Genomic DNA, 20529 nt, shown 5'->3' on the forward strand with positions numbered 1-20529 from the left:
GCATAGCTAAAGAGACTAATCCAGTCAAAGAAAGAAAGACACTACACGACCTGTTATATATACACCCATGTCAACAAAACACTCGGGGCAGCATGCAACTGACATCAGAAAGTCTTGAGCCTGGCAATCTAGCTTGTTGTTATGCATACGTGTGACATATTACATTAGTATCGAATACGACTCTGAGGTACCCTATAGCTACACTTCAGAACTGTTTGGTTTGTTTGTTGTTTAACGCAGCACTCAGCAATATTTCAGCTATATGAAGGCGGTCTGTACATAATCGAGTCTGGACCAGACAATCCAGTGATTAGCTTCGATCTACGCAATTGGGATACAATGACATGCATCAACCAAGACAGCGTGACCACCCGATCCTGTTGGGCGCCTCTTACGACAAGCATAATCGCCTTTTACTACCCCGGAACTTCAGAACTGAAATGGACAAAACTGGGTATAGAAGCTGTCCCTATCATATACCACAATGTTACGGCCATCAAAATGTACAGATCCTCTGAATGCTTGATTCAGACTCACTACAAGGATCTCTCAATTTTCCAACTAATACCTCTAAATCATGTCTTTTTTCACACAAAAACGTGCGTATGAATACATAAATAGAAATGGCTGCCGATGACCTTCAGAAATGACTACGTTCGCATTATCGGATGTTCTAAACTCCTGGGCAAGGTGGGTGATGCCATGACAACACTGAACGAAGGCATGTAATTTGCATACAAATTCTAACGTGTATAAAACCTTTGAGGACATGTTGGCTAATTTTCTCGTTGAGACAAACTATAATTTATGTAAAATAAAACATAAAAGTGTAAAACTAAGCTCATTCACGACAAAAGCAAAAGCGCCCGGTTCCAGATTGTGGTTTTTCAATCAGCAGTCTTATACGATGGTATGACAATGGCCAACATTCAAGGAAGACACCAGAGTCAAATACTGTATTAGACAGTGTACAGTATCACAGTTGTGTACAATCTTCAACAGTGTCTATTACAAGATCGTGATCCCCAACTGTGATAGCGTTATTAATGAGTGGGGCACGGGTGGCCCAGTCGTCAAAAGCGCCGCGATTCGCTGTGCAGAGTTGCGTCCCTTGGGCATGCCAGAAACCTATGATTGTGGGTTCGAATCCCGGTTCGCCACGATTATGTTTCTAGGTTTGTCAGCACGATACCCGTGCTCGTGGGTTTCACCGAAGTGCTAAACGTCTGAGACCTGCATCACTCCGGGCTTTCCTCCCACAGTAAGCTGACACGCCGCGATATAACTGGAATACTGTTAAAAGCGTCGTTAAGCCAAACTCACTCACTCACTATTAATGAGTTGCATGGCATCAGTGCCTCGACAACCATTAAGAATTGTGTCAATTTAATGTTAACCCTCACATACTATGTTATTGAACCCTAGAAAGAATACTGTCATGCCTAAAATGTGGTCGCAATAAAATACACATAAAAGATGGTGTGTTAAGCTCGACGCGTGTTTGGTCGCACCATCAACCAGACCCGGCTTCGTTAGTTTCACTGTCTGTGAAAATGCGACAACGACACATACCTTAAGAAATGTCGTGTTGTCGCACTCATGCTAAAAATGCTACTGAAAGTGTGACAATACGACAACTGGTCAAAATGTGAAAACTGTTGCGACGTTTATTAAATGTTCTTTCATGCAACGTGCACCATTAGAGCAAGTTGTAATCGTCTGGTCATTTACAGAGAGATGGACTTGAGTGCTGCGTTCAACACTGTAATGTGTACTCCAACAGAAACAAGGCGAGACGACGCGCTTGTTGTCCTGTCTATGTCACACTCCCTTTCTCCTGGGTAGTCCACACACAGCATTGTTTGGGGTCCTCTGTGGAATAGATACAGGGGTGTCTACGTATATCATAGTCTATGTAAGTTTAACCGTGTGGATATTTAACGAATTTCAAAAATAAGAGTATAATATGAGTGAATGATTATGGTTTAACGCCGCTTTGTAGAAATATTCCAGCAATATCACGGCGGGGGACATCAGAAATGGGCTTAACACATTGTAACCATGTCGGGAATCGAACCCGGGTCTTCGGCGTGACGAGCTAACGCTTTAACCACTAGGCTAAAACCGAACTCACTCACTGTACGTGGTTATGATTGAGTTTACATCCTAAAAGTGACACATGTTTATGCAGGTTTATCGCAACTTGGTTGGCGTGTTACCTTGAGTATAATATGAGTGAATGATTATGGTTTAACGCCGCTTTGTAGAAATATTCCAGCAATATCACGGCGGGGGACATCAGAAATGGGCTTAACACATTGTACCCATGTCGGGAATCGAACCCGGGTCTTCGGCGTGACGAGCTAACGCTTTAACCACTAGGCTAAAACCGAACTCACTCACTGTACGTGGTTATGATTGAGTTTACATCCTAAAAGTGACACATGTTTATGCAGGTTTATCGCAACTTGGTTGGCGTGTTACCTTGATATCACTTTAAACAGAGTTTTTTTTTTGTAGGACACATTGTTCATATTCCTATACAAAATTACCTTGGGCTGTCCTGACAGGAAGACGCAATGTTTCTATCCCTCAGTCGCTTTTTCAGTCCGGAGATGTTGTTGCTGTTACATGTTGATCTAAACACAACAAATTGAGAATAAATAATTAACCCAGATATACCTAAATTACACGTTGGTTCTCCCTGACTGTGTTTCACAAACTTTGTCAAAGCATATACCTGTGATCGTGGTGAACGTCACTGCGGGCTTTCCTTTCACATTAAAGTAACACGCATTGATATAACTGTAATATTGTGCGTATTGTGCGTATTGTGCGTAATTGTTTGTGCAGAACAAGGGACCCATACTTGGTTATGGCGTTCGGGAATTATGAAACGGGTATAATGATATTTTTGGAGTGTAATTTACTTTTATGTATTCTGATTGTATTTTCTAAAATGTTTCTTTAAGTCTATTGCACATTGTAATTCTATATGGCGCATTCATGTTTGTTTGTTGTTTAACTCCGCACTATAACCCAGCTATATGACGTCTGTCTGTAAATCTGTAAATAATCGGGTCTGGACCAGACAATCCCGTGATTGACATCGTGAGCATCGATCTAAGCAATTGGAAAATGATAACATGCATTTACCAAGTTAGCGAGCCTGACCACCCCACTGGCCACTCGATCTTGCGACAAGCAAGGGCTGCTGAAGACCAATTCTAACTCGGAACTTGACGGGTGGATATATTCATGGTTAAATCAGTATTGATTTTGACAATAGACACACACATGCATTTTAAAAAAAAATTCTGACAAATTACGTCCACGTATAATGAATCGAGTAGTGTATTTTCTGGTGCAACATCGGGCTGCATCCGTCAATGCTGTATGATTAATGAGAGGCGGGGGTGCCGTGATTCATACACCAAAAGTCACCCCCCCCCAAAAAAAAGTGAGTTATTGTTTTGGAAACATGTACATGCAGTACAACAGAAAACACATGTATTGCTGTCAGATTCACACAACCATGGTCGTCCACCAAACGTTAACTAAAGTTCTTTGAAAGATACATATTGGAAACTGAACATTATAACATCATGGTCTTACACCTTCAAACATACCTTATCCTTTGTCCCGGTATATGAACCATAAGAATATTGACCTTTGACAGTTGGCTAGCGTTCATATTCGGTACTTCCCAAGTTGCAAAGAAACTAGAAAAAAAGAAGAAAGATAATTACTCAGCTTTTTAAGACACTCGTTCAGCAACCAAGGCAAGAGTACTGCTTTAACCAACCATTTACTAAGGATATGGATGAGAATATAACAAAACTCCATTCCTTTGAAACCACATCATGTACAGACACCATTTAGACATGCCCGACCCGGAAGCCGGCAACTCTGTATGTACATGTATATACTTACGATGAATCTCGGAATGGCTGGTCTCTGCTCGCATTCAACATAACATGAGCTTCGCCACTGGCATGGGATGCATACTGTAAAAACAGTCAGAGGTATGTATCATTTTCCCATTAAAATATTATCTTAAAGGACACGCTTCCACAGCCAGCTGTAGAGCTCCGACACATGTGGGTAGTTATTCTGTGCATCTATGTATATATGACGTCTTTCCTGGCTGGTGTAACCAAAGTGTGTAAGGTATCATTCATCAATTGTGTCCTATGGTATGCAATATACTATTTGATAAATACCGTATTCGACGTGATAAGCGCCCCGCTCTAATAAGCGCCCACGGCGATATTTGCTAATATATTGGCTAGTGAACAATCCCAAATAGCACCCCTTCCGATTGATCAATGTACACAAGACTTATTTATTTGTGTATAATACACACTCGTGTGTTATATGCACCCTTAATTATGGGCAATTATATTCTGGATAAATATATCTGTCGTGTATAATACACACAGACTTTTATTTTGTATCATTTCAGGCTGTCAGCATAAACCACGAAATTTACAATCTTTCAACTTTCTCCAAAATTTTATTCTAATAAGAGCCTCCTATTTTGAGAGCGCACTGGGCGCTTATTACGTCGAATACGGTAAGTAAATTAACGTCACATAGTGCCCATACATGTTTCGACGCCATGGCCCAGAAGGAAAACTCGGCATTGTTTGTACAGTTGGCAGTCTGGTCGAACCCAGGACAGTCTGCACCATACGTTATCCCAGGGGGATCGGTCTGGGCACAGAACTGTAACCCATCAACCATGTAACCTACAAATGGAGATAACATACATAAACAGCATGCCGTTTTTTCAATACTATCCTCTTTCTGAAAATGTGAAGTGACATACAAGAAGGAATATAGAAATATACAAATGTAATACAATGGATATTGTCTTTACCCTTATACTTACTTCTCAAACTTAACATAGGACGTCCTTTTTGTCCATGTTTGGAACAATGCATTTCTTAACGCAAATATGTCTTATAACAATCCAAAGATGCGTGCAAAGTTACCTATGAGTGTATCTTCAAGCACTGTTGCTCTCTGCCCACGGTTGCTGTACATCTGCACGACACCATACACACCGGACCAGAACATACTCTACAACAGGAATTAGTTATGAGCGTCTGTGTGTTTCGCATGTGGCAGCAACTCTTGAAATGAAGATAGAAACATCAAATAATATATTCTTGTAATAGGAACGGACAAAATGTATACGCCATCAAGAAAAATAAAGTAGAACCCCTATGGGGGATTGCCTAAAAGTCGGGCCAAGAAAAGTCGGACCGGGCCGGGCCAGCGGGTAATAATAAAAATGGATTGCAGAATAATAAAACGAAACGTGCATATCTAGGCAGATCTCAAATGTCCAGAAACGGATAGTTTTGCTCATTTAATTGAGTTTGAATCAAAATATATCTTCAGCAATGAAATAAACTGATAATTATAGCTACATACAGAGAGTTCATACCGAAAAGTCAGGGTCTTGACTGTGTCTTTACTTTGATGAGAAGTTTTCTCACCGACCTTAGCGTGCAGGGGTGTGATGTCCTGGGCAGGAATTCGAAATGACAGTGTTTTGACTACTCTTCTTTCATTAATTAACGTGTTTGGCATCCCTAATTAACCTTTACTAATTCATGTTAAACCAACACAGGATGTTTTCTGCAAGTGGATATTCGCGAATGTCATAGGACTGACAAGACACGTGTTAATAACTGTCAAAGCGCTTCTAAAATTACAACACATACTTTTTACATCTATAGACTAATTATAATATCATATCTACCTATATACCACTTTGTAATGTCACGGTACATCGTATTTAATGAAAACAAGGTGCTCAAAGTGAAGTATTTTTACTGTATTTTCTTAAGAAAATCTATGTCAGAAGTGTTGGGTCCGACTTGGCCCGGGCGACCAAAATCAACTTTAAACATACAGATGTATCTTCAAATGTGTTTACATCTATAGATTAGTGTTATATCTACCTATGTACCACTTTATAATGTCACGGTACATCGTATATAAAGAAAACAAGGGGCTCAAAGTGAAGCAATTCTACTGTATTTTCTTAAGAAAATCCATGTCAGAAGTGTTCGGTCCGACTTGGCCCGGGCTGTCTAAATCATCTTAAACCTCCCAGATGTATCATCAAATGGATTCACATCTATAGATTAGTGTTATATCCACCTAAATACCACTTTATAGTGTCTCAGATCGCTGTAATTAAAGAAAACAAGGTGCTCAAAGTGAAGCCCTTTTCCCTCTACATTCTCAACATAGTCTCTATCAGAAGTGTTTAGCTTGTGTTGAGTCCGACTTGGCCCGGGCTGTCAAAATCAAATTTAAACACACAGATCTATCTTCAAATGTGTTTACTTCTATAGATTAGTGTTATATCTACCTATGTACCACTTTATAATGTCACAGTTTATCGCATTTAAAGAAAACCATGAGTTCAAAGTGAAGCCCTTTTTCCTCTACATTCTCAACATGACTAGTATTATATTTACCTATATAACACTTAATAATGTCGCACGATAACTCAAAGAAAAGTGGTCTGTTAAAGTCGAGCACTTTCACTGTATCTTCTCAAGAAAATTTCACCAAATGTGTTGGACTGACTGACTGACTGATATAGGAGATTTAACGTGCGTTTCCGACTGTAGCGTATTTCGCACACGGGCCTGGCCAGACCATTTAGTGTATTCCGAAAAGGGTGAAAGTGGTGTGTGCAACCCAAGAGGGGACTTTTAGGGGTTGCTTAATTATATTGAATTTTTGGAATTTTTAGATTTGGAATAAATGCCGAGGTGGGTGGAGGAGGGAACTAAGGGAGCCGGGTGAAGTGGGTGTTTGTATGTTTATTGGATTTTGGATTGGTAGATTAATTAGTTTTTAGATGCGCTTAATTAGGTCTGTTTTGATTAGGAATACGCCTAGGGCCTTGAAGTTTTCTAGTTTATTTTGAGGGTTTAGTATTTCATCTAGAGTAGGAACCTTATTTAGATTGAGGGTGGTTTGTAGTGTGGTTCTGTGTGTTTTGTAGTGGGTGCAGTGGATGAGTGCGTGTTCTGTGGTTTCGGGTTGTTTGCAGTGGGGGCAGTTGCCTGTGGTGTGCCTTTTAAGTTTTTTTAGGTGGTTATTTAGGTTAGTGTGTCCTGTTTGGAGTTTTGTAATTGATCTGTCAATTTTTTTTGAGGGGTGTAGGATTTTAGGTTTGGCTAGTGGTTTTCTGAGCACTTTTTTGATTTGGCTATTTGAGTTTTGATATTGATTATGCCATTTTTTGGTTATTTTTTGTTTGTTAACACTTTTAATTTCTGATTTTGAGATGGGTAGGTTTAGGCTTATTTCTGGTATTTTGAGAGATAATTTAGCTGCTTTATCGGCGCTCTCGTTGCCGTAAATTCCTACGTTGGCGGGGATCCACAAGAAGGTTATTTGTTTGCCTGCTTTTGTTAGGTCGTTGGAGCTTTTAAGTATTTGGTTTATTAATTTAGGTCGTTTTTTTGTATTTTTGTTTTGAAGGGCTTGTAGTCCACTTAGGGAGTCGGTGAGAATTAGGATGTTATTGTTGTTTTTAGATTGTTGGTTATGCAGGGCTGAGGCCATGCCCATAAGTTCGGCCGTGAATATCAACTAGTGTCCAAAAGAAACGATACCACCTGTTTGCAACGACATCAAAGAAAAACTAAACAATGCAGAAGTTTAGGATTGGTGTTATGCTTTTGAGAAATCCTTTCACAACATCTGTACAAAAATTTCATTTCAATAAAATCTGTACAATCAATATGAAAAGTCTTTGAAGATGGGTGGGGTCGAAAAATGAACATTTCGTTAGAGCACTGATCACAGAAACAACGGGAAATGTCACACCACACGTGTCAAAGTCAAGTCAGTAGCGGGTATGTCCACCGTGAGCATCAATACATGCCAGAACACGCCTACGGACTGATGACGTCAAACGTCTGATGACGTTGGGAGTGATGCGTTGCCATTCCTCGAGGATACATCGTTCCAAAGTCCTGGACGTTGACTGGAGGCACACGGCGACGTCGGATTTGCCGATCGAGGTGGTCAAATAAGTGCTCGATGGGATTCATGTCCGGTGAACATGCGGGCCATGGCAAAACCTGTACATTGGCGTTGGCAAGGAAGTTCTGTGTCAATCTGGCTGTGTGTGGCCTTGCATTGTCATGTTGGAAAAGGAGTCCATGAGGCTGTTGCTGAATAAAGGGCACCACAACAGGCCGTAGGATGTCATCAAGATAACGCTGTGCATTCAGGTTTCCACGAATTACGACAAGCATCGTTTTGACGTCACCAGATATGCCACCCCAAACCATTCACCCTCCACCTCCAAACGGCCGGACCTGTTGGATACAGTTAGGCGCCAAACGTTCACCAAATCGTCGGTATACAAGCTGCCGTCCATCGTTTCTGAAGATGAGGAATCTGCTCTCATCAGAGAACATAACACGTGCCCAGTCCCGCCGTTGCCAACGTCGAACTCGCCTGGCCCAGATCAGTCTGTTGTTCCGGTGTCGAGGCGTGATCAGGAGCGGTCCGCGGTAGGGATGACGTGGCCGGATACCATACTGCCGTAGTCTCCTGTAGACGGTCTGTTGACTGATCCTGTGTCCCAGTGCTGTAGCCGCCGTGGACGTCGCTGTTACGGTGCGGTTCCTCAGGTGTAATACCCGGATGTAACGATCTTCACGGGGCGTGGTTACTCGTGGTCTTCCACTCCTGGGCCTGTCTGACGTCTGACCTGTCTGACGTAACCGTTGCATCAACCTGGTGATAGTGATGCGTGCGCAGCCCAACCTTCTGGCGACGTCGACGTGTGACGCTCCTTGTTGGACCTTTCCAACGGCTCTCTCTCTCTCGATGGCTGTCAAACGTGGCATATCTTGTGTTCTTTTTGTTGCTGTGATATCAACGTGTCTGATCAGCCGTTTTATACAGTTTTTATGCACGTGCAGAACATGCTAGAGAGGGAAATGTCACATTCACGAAATTTACGTTTTTTCCCGGAAGTGATCACGTGTTCCCGGTATTTTTTATCGACTATGCTGTGTTTGGGATGTGCAATACGAATTGGCATGTTTTCATACTAGACAATTCACTTAGTAAAAAACAATTTTGAAAATAAGTTGGTATCGTTTCTTTTGGACACTAGTTTAGATTGGTTGTTAGGGAGTCGGTAAGATTGTGTGGATATAACTGGTTGTGTGGTATGGACTCCGAAGCCTGTGTGGTTGGAGATCGGGTCTGAAGATCCGTCAGTGTATATGTGACACCAATTTGGCCAATTTTCGTGTATGTATGCGAGTGTGGTGGTTTTAGCTATGTTTGGGTCGGTTTGTTTATTTATTTGGTTTGCTAGCGTTGTGTCTATTTTGGGTATTTTGAGTTTAGGGGTGAAAGAGGAAGCTTTCGCACCTTTCGGAAAAACATTAAATGGCCTGGCCGGGCCCGTGTGCGAAATACGCATCAGTCGGAAAGCGCACGTTAAATCTCCAAAGTAAGTAAGTAAGTAAGTAAGTAAGCAACTTTGTTTTACAGTCGTGATGTTTAAGATTATTAACCACCCGGGACAAGTCGACCCGACAGGTTGAATGATACGCAGGATGCAAAAGGAGGTAAGCGCAAGTACGGTACAGAAACTGAAGTAAGTTGGGCTCTCTTAGTTTTCTGTACGCTTACACATCATCACGTCATACTGGATTTAATTTAGTTTCTTATTCTAATACTGCTAATCTTTGTCAGTGGCCAGTGAAAGTATCACAAGGGAAAATTCCAATATATATAAAATATACAATTTGTATATATGGTATATCCAAAAAAAAAAAAATTTGTATACATGGATAGATTTTACCACTGCTTTACTCAGTTCCTTTTTGCTGGATTCTCACAATATGTGGTTGATATCGAAAATATTACTAATAATACCGGACAGTATTATTGCATGTGACAAATACACTTTAAAACTATGTTCATTATGGCAACTATATTTGGAGTGTTATGAAATAATTGGCATTTATTCAAGATGACAGCATTTTACATAACAAAGAAATAGAAGATTTCAGCAGACTTTTGTAACTGTTAGATATATAATACGTCCGCCTACTGTTTACAAATAAGATGATCTATACATACAAGTAGTTCAGAGTAGTTTTAAACAGTGACGGTAAAATAAATTTATCGTGAATAGCGGCAAATATGAATATATACAATTTAATATATATGTTTCTGTTATGTCATGGTAGTTGATTCTGAATCTAAAATATTGCTTGATATTGTTTGCCAAACAATTGTATGCACTGTCCATCGTGATACTTCTACTTAAGTATATAAAAAAGGATGTTTGCTTAGACATGCGTTCATTGTAAACAACGCCGTTTTTTCATTTGCTGGTTAGCTTTTACAGGTCAAAAGCAAAGTTAATCGGATTACTTTCGTGACGCATTTTAGGCCTGTCATACAGTTCCTGAAACAAACATATCCAATACAGCCGATGCAAGTCAATCATATTTGGCAAGACTAGATTACTGCAGTTATATATTTTATCAATATAATCAAACAATTGTTTTTATTTTTGTAAAATATGTTCATTTCAGAAACTAGATGTTAGTCTAGCCAGCGGTCTAAACTCGCATTAAGTTGGTTACACGTTTCATGATTTACAGTATTCGTGAAGAATATGTAACAAATAGCCACAATTAGAGCCTTTGGTAGGAGTAGAAGGAATGATAAGCATAGACTTGCTAAGTATTTTATGATATTTACATGATAGCTCAAAAGAAACTTTGATTTATATGTTTGTAGTACACCCCAAAAAGAGGGATAACACAAGTGATATATTAAGATGACATACAACTTATACATACTTACGTGTATAAACTATTATCAAACAGTGAGGATAACAGGTGTTTGCATAGAGGTGAGCGTATCCTGCACCAACGGTGGAACAAACACACGCAAAGGCAAGTTAGTTGTTAAACCCGAAAAACACGGAAACGATTAGCACAAGTCAAAACAGAGAATTTCATCGGACATAACTCCATTTGCTACTTCTAGTCACCAGAAGTCAACCCATTTATACTTCCAAAAATAGCTTTAACCCTTTTAAAGCTTTTGAGAAATTCAGCAGTATGGGTTTGGTCTGACAAAGCAAGACGCACAAATAGGGCATGTTTCGACCAGTGATTAGAGTATTCTTGCAAGTCTAAGGGTCCAACAGGAGTTATTTCTGAGACATGCTATTTCAAAACCAAAAATTCAGAGGGATATATATGAAAAGAAAAATTGAAATAATAGAAATATAAATTCCTTCCAGGTGAAGGCTATCTCTTGAAATCAAATTAACAAAGCAGATTTTAGTCAATGACACATCTCTTGGTGTAGAAGTTCATCTCTGTCACCATGCTATGGTATTTCTGGAAAGGAAAGTTAACTTACAAAGTTGTAATATACGTGAAAGGCTTAATGTTGGTGATTAAGCGCAAAGATATAAACTCTAACTGACTGCTCAGTAACATTCATGTAATATTAGTAATATTCAAATAAGTGTACTTGTTTCTAGGTGTGTGTGACGTGGATACATATAAATATATAAGCGTATAGAAGAAACGTCAACAGACTTGTAACTATGTATAAAATAATAAATAAGCCATGTCCTTCATATGTAACTGATCTTATACCACCAGCTGTGTCACAGAAGGTCAGTTATAATCTCAGAAACCGCCATGATTTTGTAGTTTCATTTGCACGGACATCTACGTTTAAAAGGTCTTATATTATAGATACATTAGGCCAATGGAATAATCTATCATCCGGAATCAGGGATAGTCCGTCAGTATCTTATTTTAAAGCTGTCGCATCTGAGCAGCCTACATCACCTTTGCACTATAATTGCGGTGAGAGATCTACAAACATATTGCACACTAGATTGAAACACAATTGTAGCACACTAAATTCCAACCTGTTTCGTGTTAATTATCTGATACTATTTCCTGTAAATGCGGAGCTCCTTGCGAAAATTCATTCCATTTCTTCTTCCAATGTACCTTATATGATGATATTAGAAAGACATTACTGACAGCTATCGATAATCTTGGAGGACAAAAAAACTCTAAATAGTATTCTTTTTTGTGATCCAAACTTAGATGTTTTCCTGAATACAAAAATATTCTTGTCTGTACACAAATTTATAGAAACGACTAACAGATTCAGTAGCTAGCATATTATTGTTTCCAAACTGTTAATCATTAATATTGTTAAATCTATATACAACACTACCATGTATAGTATTAGGATATGTATGAGATGCACACTGTCTTCACTTTCCAGCACATTGTACATATCCTTCATATGAGCATTGTATATAAATTTATATTGCGCACTATGTTTCCACAATGTGATGCTTCAACTGTAAATTGTTCATTTTCATTATGCAATATTATGTATAACTGTATATAGGTAATAAGTGCTGCACTTGCGCCCAATCCCTTTGTCGTTTTGGACAATACAATATGTTTAATAATAATAATAAGCAGCCAATGTATTATGATCAGGGTCCCTTGGTATCCCTTTAGCAAGTGCAAATCAGGTCCTAACACATCTGTTTTGTCATGTATCACGCGCTATACAGTCGAACCTCGCTTATCCGGACAATTGCTTTAAATTCTAAAATGTTGTCCGGATAAACGAGTTTCTGGATATCTGAATACCTTGTTATCTGACCAGAAGTCCCTCCCCTACCTCAATTCTACCGAGGCATATGTGAAATGAATGGCAAAAATATGATTTATGAAGGATCGACCAATTACTAATAAAATACATTGTGCTGTACAGACCTACGCATCATGCTGTGACAGCCCACTGCATTATTGAAACGGCTGAAGAAATGCATATGTAGCCTAGTTTAGACAATGCACTTGTTTTATGTACAGATACGACGGCGAGGTTAAGGCAACCTGACATACATGGGCATTAATAGCCATGTTTTTACCTCTACTAGTTGACTGCCAAGGTTGAAGTCATTCATGTGTGAAAAATGTTGTCAAGGCATCTGTAAACGGCTAAAGAAATGCAAATGTTGCCTAGTTTAGACTATGCACTTGCTTTGTGTACAGGTGTGACGGCGAGGTAAGGGCAACCTGACACACATGAGCATTAATAGCCATGTTTACCTGTACTTGTAGTTGACTGCCAAAAATGCTGTCGAGGCATCTGTACATCTTCTTTGTTGAATTGCATTATCAAAGTACATCAGCATGAGATATCATATACATTCATATATATTTGTTGAGCACGAAACCTTGAAGCGTAGCCAGGACATTTCCTCGAAACTATGGGCGGCCATGTAGCTTCAATATCTTATAAATTATAGGTCAAGGTGTATTCAGTAAACAAAGATCTGAAGGGCTGTATTTCCTTCATCGAACGCACTATGCGTTCATCACAGTTTGTGACGAATACGAACGAACTAGCACTCGTTTGGCAGGTAGTTGAGATTTGTTATCTTGTTCTCTCTCTACCCTCGACTTCCTTAATCACAATTTAAATCCTAAATAGACTTTCGGGCCTAACTCTCTGGCAATTTTAGACCCTCTGTTTCTGTATTTGCATGAGCTCATTTCCCCTAAGGTTTACACATCTCATAAGACTAAGTCATCAGTGATGTGAAAGCTGTCTGACATGTTTCTTATGAACAGTTTATGAAGCTTAACAATGTCCAAGTGACTTAAGCACAAAAATACTTCTGACATAGAATTTCTTAAGAAAATACAGTAAAAATGCTTCACTTTGAGCCCCTTGTTTTCTTTATATACGATGTACCGTGGCATTATAAAGTGGTACATAGGTAGATATAACAATAATCTATAGATGTAAACACATTTGAAGATACATCTGTATGTTTAAAGTTGATTTTGGTCGCCCGGGCCAAGTCGGACCCAACACAAGCAAAACACTTCCGATAGAGACTATGTTGAGAATGTAGGGGGAAAAGGGCTTCACTTTGAGCACCTTGTTTTCTTTAAGTACAGCGATCCGAGACACTATAAAGTGGTATTTAGGCAGATATAATACTAATCTAAAGATGTGAATCCATTTGATGATACATCTGTGAGGTTTAAGTTGATTTAGACAGCCCGGGCCAAGTCGGACCGAACACTTCAGACAGAGATTTTCTAAAGAAAATACAGTAAAAATACTTCACTTTGAGCACCTTGTTTTCTTTAAGTACAGCGATCTGCGACACTATAAAGTGGTATTTAGGCAGATATAATACTAATCTAAAGATGTGAATCCATTTGATGATACATCTCTGAGGTTTAAGTTGATTTTGACAGCCCGGGCCAAGTCGGAGCGAACACCTGTGTGACTGTTGAGAGTATAGGGAGAAGAGGTCTACTTTTAGCAACGTGTCTGCTTTAAATACGACGATCAGTGACATTATAAAGTGGTATTTACTTATATATAGAACGTTCCTTTAAATATAAACACTATACTTACAGATGGAAATTTGTATCACGATAGCTACGTTTCAAATCTTATTTCGTTTAACGATTGCTCTTTTACATGTTACCAAGATCAGCGACGCTTACACACCGCTCCACTTTCTGGTTTTCAAGCGATTTACTCCGAATTACTCATTTATGGTGCACTTTGTTGTTTGGTGATTGTTCATTAATGTCATGTGTGTATGTTGCATCAATTATATGTAGGTATGATCGCCGATAATGAAGTAATTAGCCAGTAACACTTTGGCCCGTCTTGGCCCGGCCCGGCCCGGCCTGACTTTGAGGCAATGCATCCCTATGGCATACACTTATATGTGTATGTATGTAATATGCTTTCCGGATGTCACGGTTTGTGTTAACAAATCCTAGTTTGCTATAAAAGTGTATCAAGCTTGACCATCAATAGTCCGTCGTGACATCCACCCCTCCAGCTGGAGGTGAGGTGAAATGGGGTTTAACGTCGCGTCCAAGATTATCGAATTTTGATGAATGTTGACGATGTCTATGGTCAGCCCACTGAAGCAGTTACCTTTAATCTCGAAAGAAAAGAGATCGGTTTTGAGATGTGTGTATCTAACAAATTCCCAGTCTCATCACACCAACTTACCTGACCGGGAGGAACGTCAATCTCGGCTGCTTTGAGAAAATCATCATAACGACTGTAACTTACATTACACCCAGGCTGGAAGGCGAACGCTGAGGTGAACTTATCTGCTAGAGCAGTACAGTTTCTGTGGTTGGATACCCTGGAAAATAAACCTTCACTGCAACTGATATCAGAATAAGCTGAAAGAATGAAAACTTTACAGTAAAACCTTTTCAACTCACGTCCTTGGGACCATCGAAGACATTTATAAGCGTCTTTCTAATAAAACATCCTCTCAGTACGAATCTTCAAGGCCAAAAGAGTCCAAGTATTTTACCAGGAGCTACCGTCTTAAAAACATGTAAATGATATGGGTATATTTTTTATGAGAAATACCCACACTTTTGTGCAAAAAAGTATTTATTTGAAAATACATAAATTGCTAGTACTTTCGTGGCATTTAATCGGGCAACCAAACAATGTTTTTTTTGCGTTTATGTTTCCATAAACCGAAAAAATAGGCAACGCCCACTAACGGACTACTGTTTCTTGATAGGTTGATATTAGAATGGACGGTGCTTGTGCTGAACGATGCCGCTTTCGAACATTTCCAGTATTTTATTGGTTGATTATTGAATGTACAGTTTGTGTACTTCTTATTGTTGACGTACTTTTTCATAAGATTTTAATTAAAAATAGTTCTGGCGTTTATTGAGTAAACACCAGTTTGCACATGTGTGATTTATACACTGAGCACACGGGTGTTTACATTTTAACTCCAGATACACGAAGCATATTGCAGCATATTCAAACAGTCAAACAGTTTCTTGCAAGTTGGTGTGGTTGTCAGACATTTGCAGTATTCCTTCGAGCCTCCTACTGAGTCTCTCACATATCATTCGTATTTTACCATTACCTGTGATGCCTTGGCAAAGACCCGTTGCATTTTATACCATTTTCACAGGTACCCGCAAACAGGTGCAGCTTCCAAACCAACGGGTTGTGTTTTGGACCGTGAGTTTCCACTGTTTCGGCGATTAAGACAAGTAACGTTATGGTAACATTTTAACGTTTAACGATATATGTATCCATTCTCTGTCAACTAAAGTTCGTTTCAAAGGCGTCAATAGCGGTATTCTGACCGTGGTTGCTGTTAATAACGGTGAGTTGTGCGATCTTCCGATCGCTTTACACACGATTTCGCCGAAATTAATTAAAACAATATTAAAAGGAATTTTGAATAAAATTAATGAAATAAGTTACAAACAAAAGTCCAGATATACAAAGAACACTTTTTATAGCCAGACAGTGTAATTACATGATTATTTTGCGTACTTCAGTATGGATTTGTTGACATGGTATTTCCGGTGTTACGTGCTCACGGTAATGTCTTTCCATGGGGGGAAAAACATCCAAACTCATAATTCGTGTATAATGCGCACCCCCTTCTACACAGCTGTGTTTTTTCGAAAAAAAGTGCGCACTATTCTCAAGAAAATACGGTAGCTCAAATTCTTTGGTACGGCAGTTTGAAAAGTGTTTTTTCCCCACGATAACGTAAGGAAAACAAAATGTTTGCTCTTAAAGATATAGACTGATTTACCCATTGAAAAGCTTGTGATCACTGATAATATTATTTGCACAGTAGATTTACATATCCTCATAGGAGATCTGAAATTTACATCCTGTTATGAGTTGTATCCTAGCAACAACCTTTCTCACCTGAGCGGGAAATACTGCATTCGATAATATGTTCACTATGGTTCAATGTATCTTGACAGTAAACGAGTCATCAAAATGTCAATTGTCTTGTTCAACTTACCCGTTCACACAGAATGGTCCAGGGTTGATGTTCGTCTGGTAGTCAACACACCTCCCCAACACCAACTCCCGTATGTCAGGAGTTGTTCCCTTCGGCACACACTGACCCTCGACCAGGACCTGGTGTATCACCAGTGTCAGGATCACTGCCAGTGTGTTTAGCTGAGATAACATTCTGATGGTCATCCACGGATACCTTGACTCAGACGTGTACATCTACTGCACTATGTTGTTCAGTTGACTCCACGTCACCTGCTTCAGGCTTATCTCTGGAATGTGTACTTTGACCGTGGACACTGGGTAGTATATGTGGCTCTATGACACTGGATAGTGCAAGCTTTGGATACCAAATAAACAATGCTCACTGATTTGAAATGAAATGAAGGAATATTGTTGACATGTTTTTAACACTGTCCAAGCCAGATGTTAGAAATTGAAGAAATGTTTCACTTCTTTTGGAGGCATTTAGAAGTCGGAGTACTAAGTAACGATAAGATATATAGAGAACAACTTCTCTCTATATATATAGGTAGGAGGCAGTGTTTATACAGAAGAGTTGATATCAGCCGGTTATGTACAAAAAAGGGTAGTAAACATGTGATCCGGCGAAGTCAGTAATAAGAGGGTGAAGGCAGTAATATACATAACAGGCTTCTACACTCCAGTAAAACTACACCTGATATCAACTCCACTGTATAAACGTTGCCTCCTACCTGTATATATACTTGTCAACCATACTGCGTACACCACTTGCTTGACAACCGTGTTAGAATCCACACCGCAGCGTCGCTCCTTATTGTAGTAAAGAAGTGGTTCAGCCATATATCTGATCCTCACTTATGAAGAAATGTTACAAGACAGTATTAAGATGTGTTCATGTGTTTATTCTTTCAGGGATGTCCTTCTGTGCCCGAGTGAAACTTCAGTATCTGTCCACACTTCTTGAATAAGCAAACCACACAGTTATAACAACTAACAACCCGCAGGTGTGAGGTTGATTAATGTAACAGTTATAATTTGCATACTCGTATATGCAAGGGGTCGGCGTACGGTTCTCGGTAGGAGGTAACAACTTGGAAACGCGGGCTTGCGGTATATTATCAGCGTTCGAAATACCTGCCTGCCCGACCGTCCGAGACGGGTTGATTTCAACTCGGGCTGTCAGATTATCAAATTCCCCTGCCCGACGGTCGGGTTATATTTCATAGGTTCACATGTAAAGATGAACGATAAAATGTAACCAAAAAGAAACCCCGTTAGCTTTTAGACAACCTAACATTTAGCGTTGCGCTTATGCTACAAGCAATCAGTTTTCATATTTTTGATTAAAATATCCTGAGAAACATATGATTATAGTGGGCAGGCAGGTTTTGGTCAGGGCTGGCAAGTATTTCAGCTAGCCAGTCCTGTGGTCTGGCTGAATTTTTTGGGAGTTTCATACCCTGGGTATATACGTTGTAGATATATACATACAAAAACACTATGTGCCAGGTCAGCACATGGTGGTAGTGGTTGTTGTCTTTGTGCCCCAGAGCACCCAGCCTAACCCTAGCTAGGCTAAGAGCTTTCTTCTCTCTGTTTCTCTCGCTCTCTTTTTCTCCTCCTCTCTGGACCAAGGCTTATGTCGCCAAGGTCACCTGAGTAAGTCATAAATATAAACAACAGTATTTCATCAGTGACATACTTGCACATCTCATTCATGATGGCAGACATTCGATGTACAAGACAATGGGGATTAACAATTGGGATTAGCATTTTATAACGGCAATTAAATGTTTCAAGGCATATACATGTAGATGTCATGGCTTCAGGGTAATTAGCCTTTGGAATTTAATGTTCATTCAGACAACTGTTGTCGTAAATCAGTCGCTATGAACAGTGTTCTTGAGTAAAAATGAGAAGTAAAGATACTGCTTTGTTATGATCGACCAATGCTAAAATACTAACAGCATGTGGCATAGTTAGGGTACTTGGTTACTTATTCACCACCTTTGATTTTATCCATAGCCAGGACTCCAAGTACCAATGTTCAGTAACAGTATTCCAGTTATAAAACGGCGTGTCAGCTTAATGTGGGAGGAAAGCCCGAAGTGATGCAGGTCTTAGACGTTTACCACTTCGATGAAACCCACAAGCACGGGTACGGTGCTGACAAACCTAGAAACATAATCGGGGCGAACCGGGATTCGAACCCACAATCATAGGTTTCTGGCGTGTCCAAGGGACGCAACTCTGCACAGCGAATCGCGGCGCCTTAGACGACTGGGCCACCCGTGCCCCCCAATCCCCAATAAGAAAATCTATGTCGGAAGTATATATCCAAATATAAGTGAGAGAGAGAGTTAATTGGGTTTAACGCCGCTTTTAACACTATGCCAGTCGTATCACGGCTTTTCAGATTGATGTGGGAGAAAAGGCTGAAATGATGCAGATCTTGGACGTATGGTGCTGACAAACCTAGAAATATAATAGGGGCGAACCTGGAATCGAACCAACGATCATAGGTTTATGGCGTGCCAAAAACTGGTGATACAAGGTGTTCGCGAACAGGCGAACATATCCTCCCCTATATAGCCATCCGTCACAAACACATGCAAATGCAAGTCAAGCGTTCACCTGCAACAAACCCATGGTAACAAGTGCAAAAGGGTAATTACATCAGACATTATTTTTCACTGATGCGAATATTTTGGAAATATCCTTCACATCCTTCGTTTATAAGTTTTTTAAGCACTTGATGAAGGAGCAAGAAGTAGCGTCGTGACAAAGAATAAAAGAAGTTGCTATCTTTAAAACGTGCCATGTATTCATCCTTCACAGATCTTCAATAAAACAAGAGTCGTATTACGCCCGCACACCCGAGGTCAGGGTGAACCTCCATTTAGAACTTGTACAGACTAATCGTACCAGGAAGTCATGCGCGCTTCGAAATATACACTATGTAGAGTAGACACGTAATGAGAGGTGTATTTATGCTTGTGATACACTGACGATTTACAGATAAGTATTTCACACATACCGCGCATCTACCAAGCGTAACCCATACATGGCAGCTTAAACTCCTTCCTTCATCATAACAGTAGAATAGGCTGATGCACTTACAGTATAGTAGCAAAGGAATGTATGTGAAGTAAGGCATCATAAAATATGAGAATCCGACTAGTCTATCAAGGTCCTGTCTGAAAAAGTAGTGGACACCCTTTTCCGAGATCGATTATAAGAAAAGATAAGATATGTTTTTAAAAACATTTCGACTGACAATCTGATGTCCACACATTATATTATGACAAGTTTTGTAATGCAGTTTTATCTTATAATGGTGTTCTGGATACGATTAACCTGCACATGGCGCATCCAAGCAGGAGCCGCAAATGCAAATACGAGTGTGTCTTATCAGCAATTGTTTCAAGTATGACATTATATAATACAAAGAATAATGTTATCTTCGTGTGCTTTCGTATCGTACATATCATGTGAGGAACAAAAAGTATGTATTTTGGTCGCACAATACCAATTTTATTCCAAATTACAAGAAAACCACAATCGAATAATAATTTCTATGTATGTGGAATTTTCAACCGGTGTCTGAGTCAATACTAT

At 39.6% G+C, this 20529-nt stretch overlaps 1 protein-coding gene across 1 annotated transcript; it reads right to left on the bottom strand.

The window, feature by feature from the left end:
• Positions 1-1727: 1727 nt before the first annotated feature.
• LOC139447956 (ADP-ribosyl cyclase/cyclic ADP-ribose hydrolase-like) lies at positions 1728-17144 on the bottom strand. The gene is made up of 8 exons (XM_071229459.1): positions 16931-17144; positions 15130-15268; positions 4998-5085; positions 4609-4751; positions 3934-4007; positions 3630-3722; positions 2553-2639; positions 1728-1872 (listed from the first exon to the last, which is right to left on the bottom strand). The coding sequence occupies exons 1-8, from the start codon at positions 17113-17115 to the stop codon at positions 1728-1730; spliced, it is 954 nt and encodes a 317-aa protein (XP_071085560.1). The 5' UTR covers positions 17116-17144.
• Positions 17145-20529: the final 3385 nt, after the last annotated feature.

Source organism: Haliotis cracherodii, unplaced genomic scaffold (assembly GCF_022045235.1).
Source record: "Haliotis cracherodii isolate W230 unplaced genomic scaffold, xgHalCrac1.p SCAF_7, whole genome shotgun sequence".
Lineage (NCBI taxonomy): Eukaryota > Metazoa > Mollusca > Gastropoda > Lepetellida > Haliotidae > Haliotis > Haliotis cracherodii.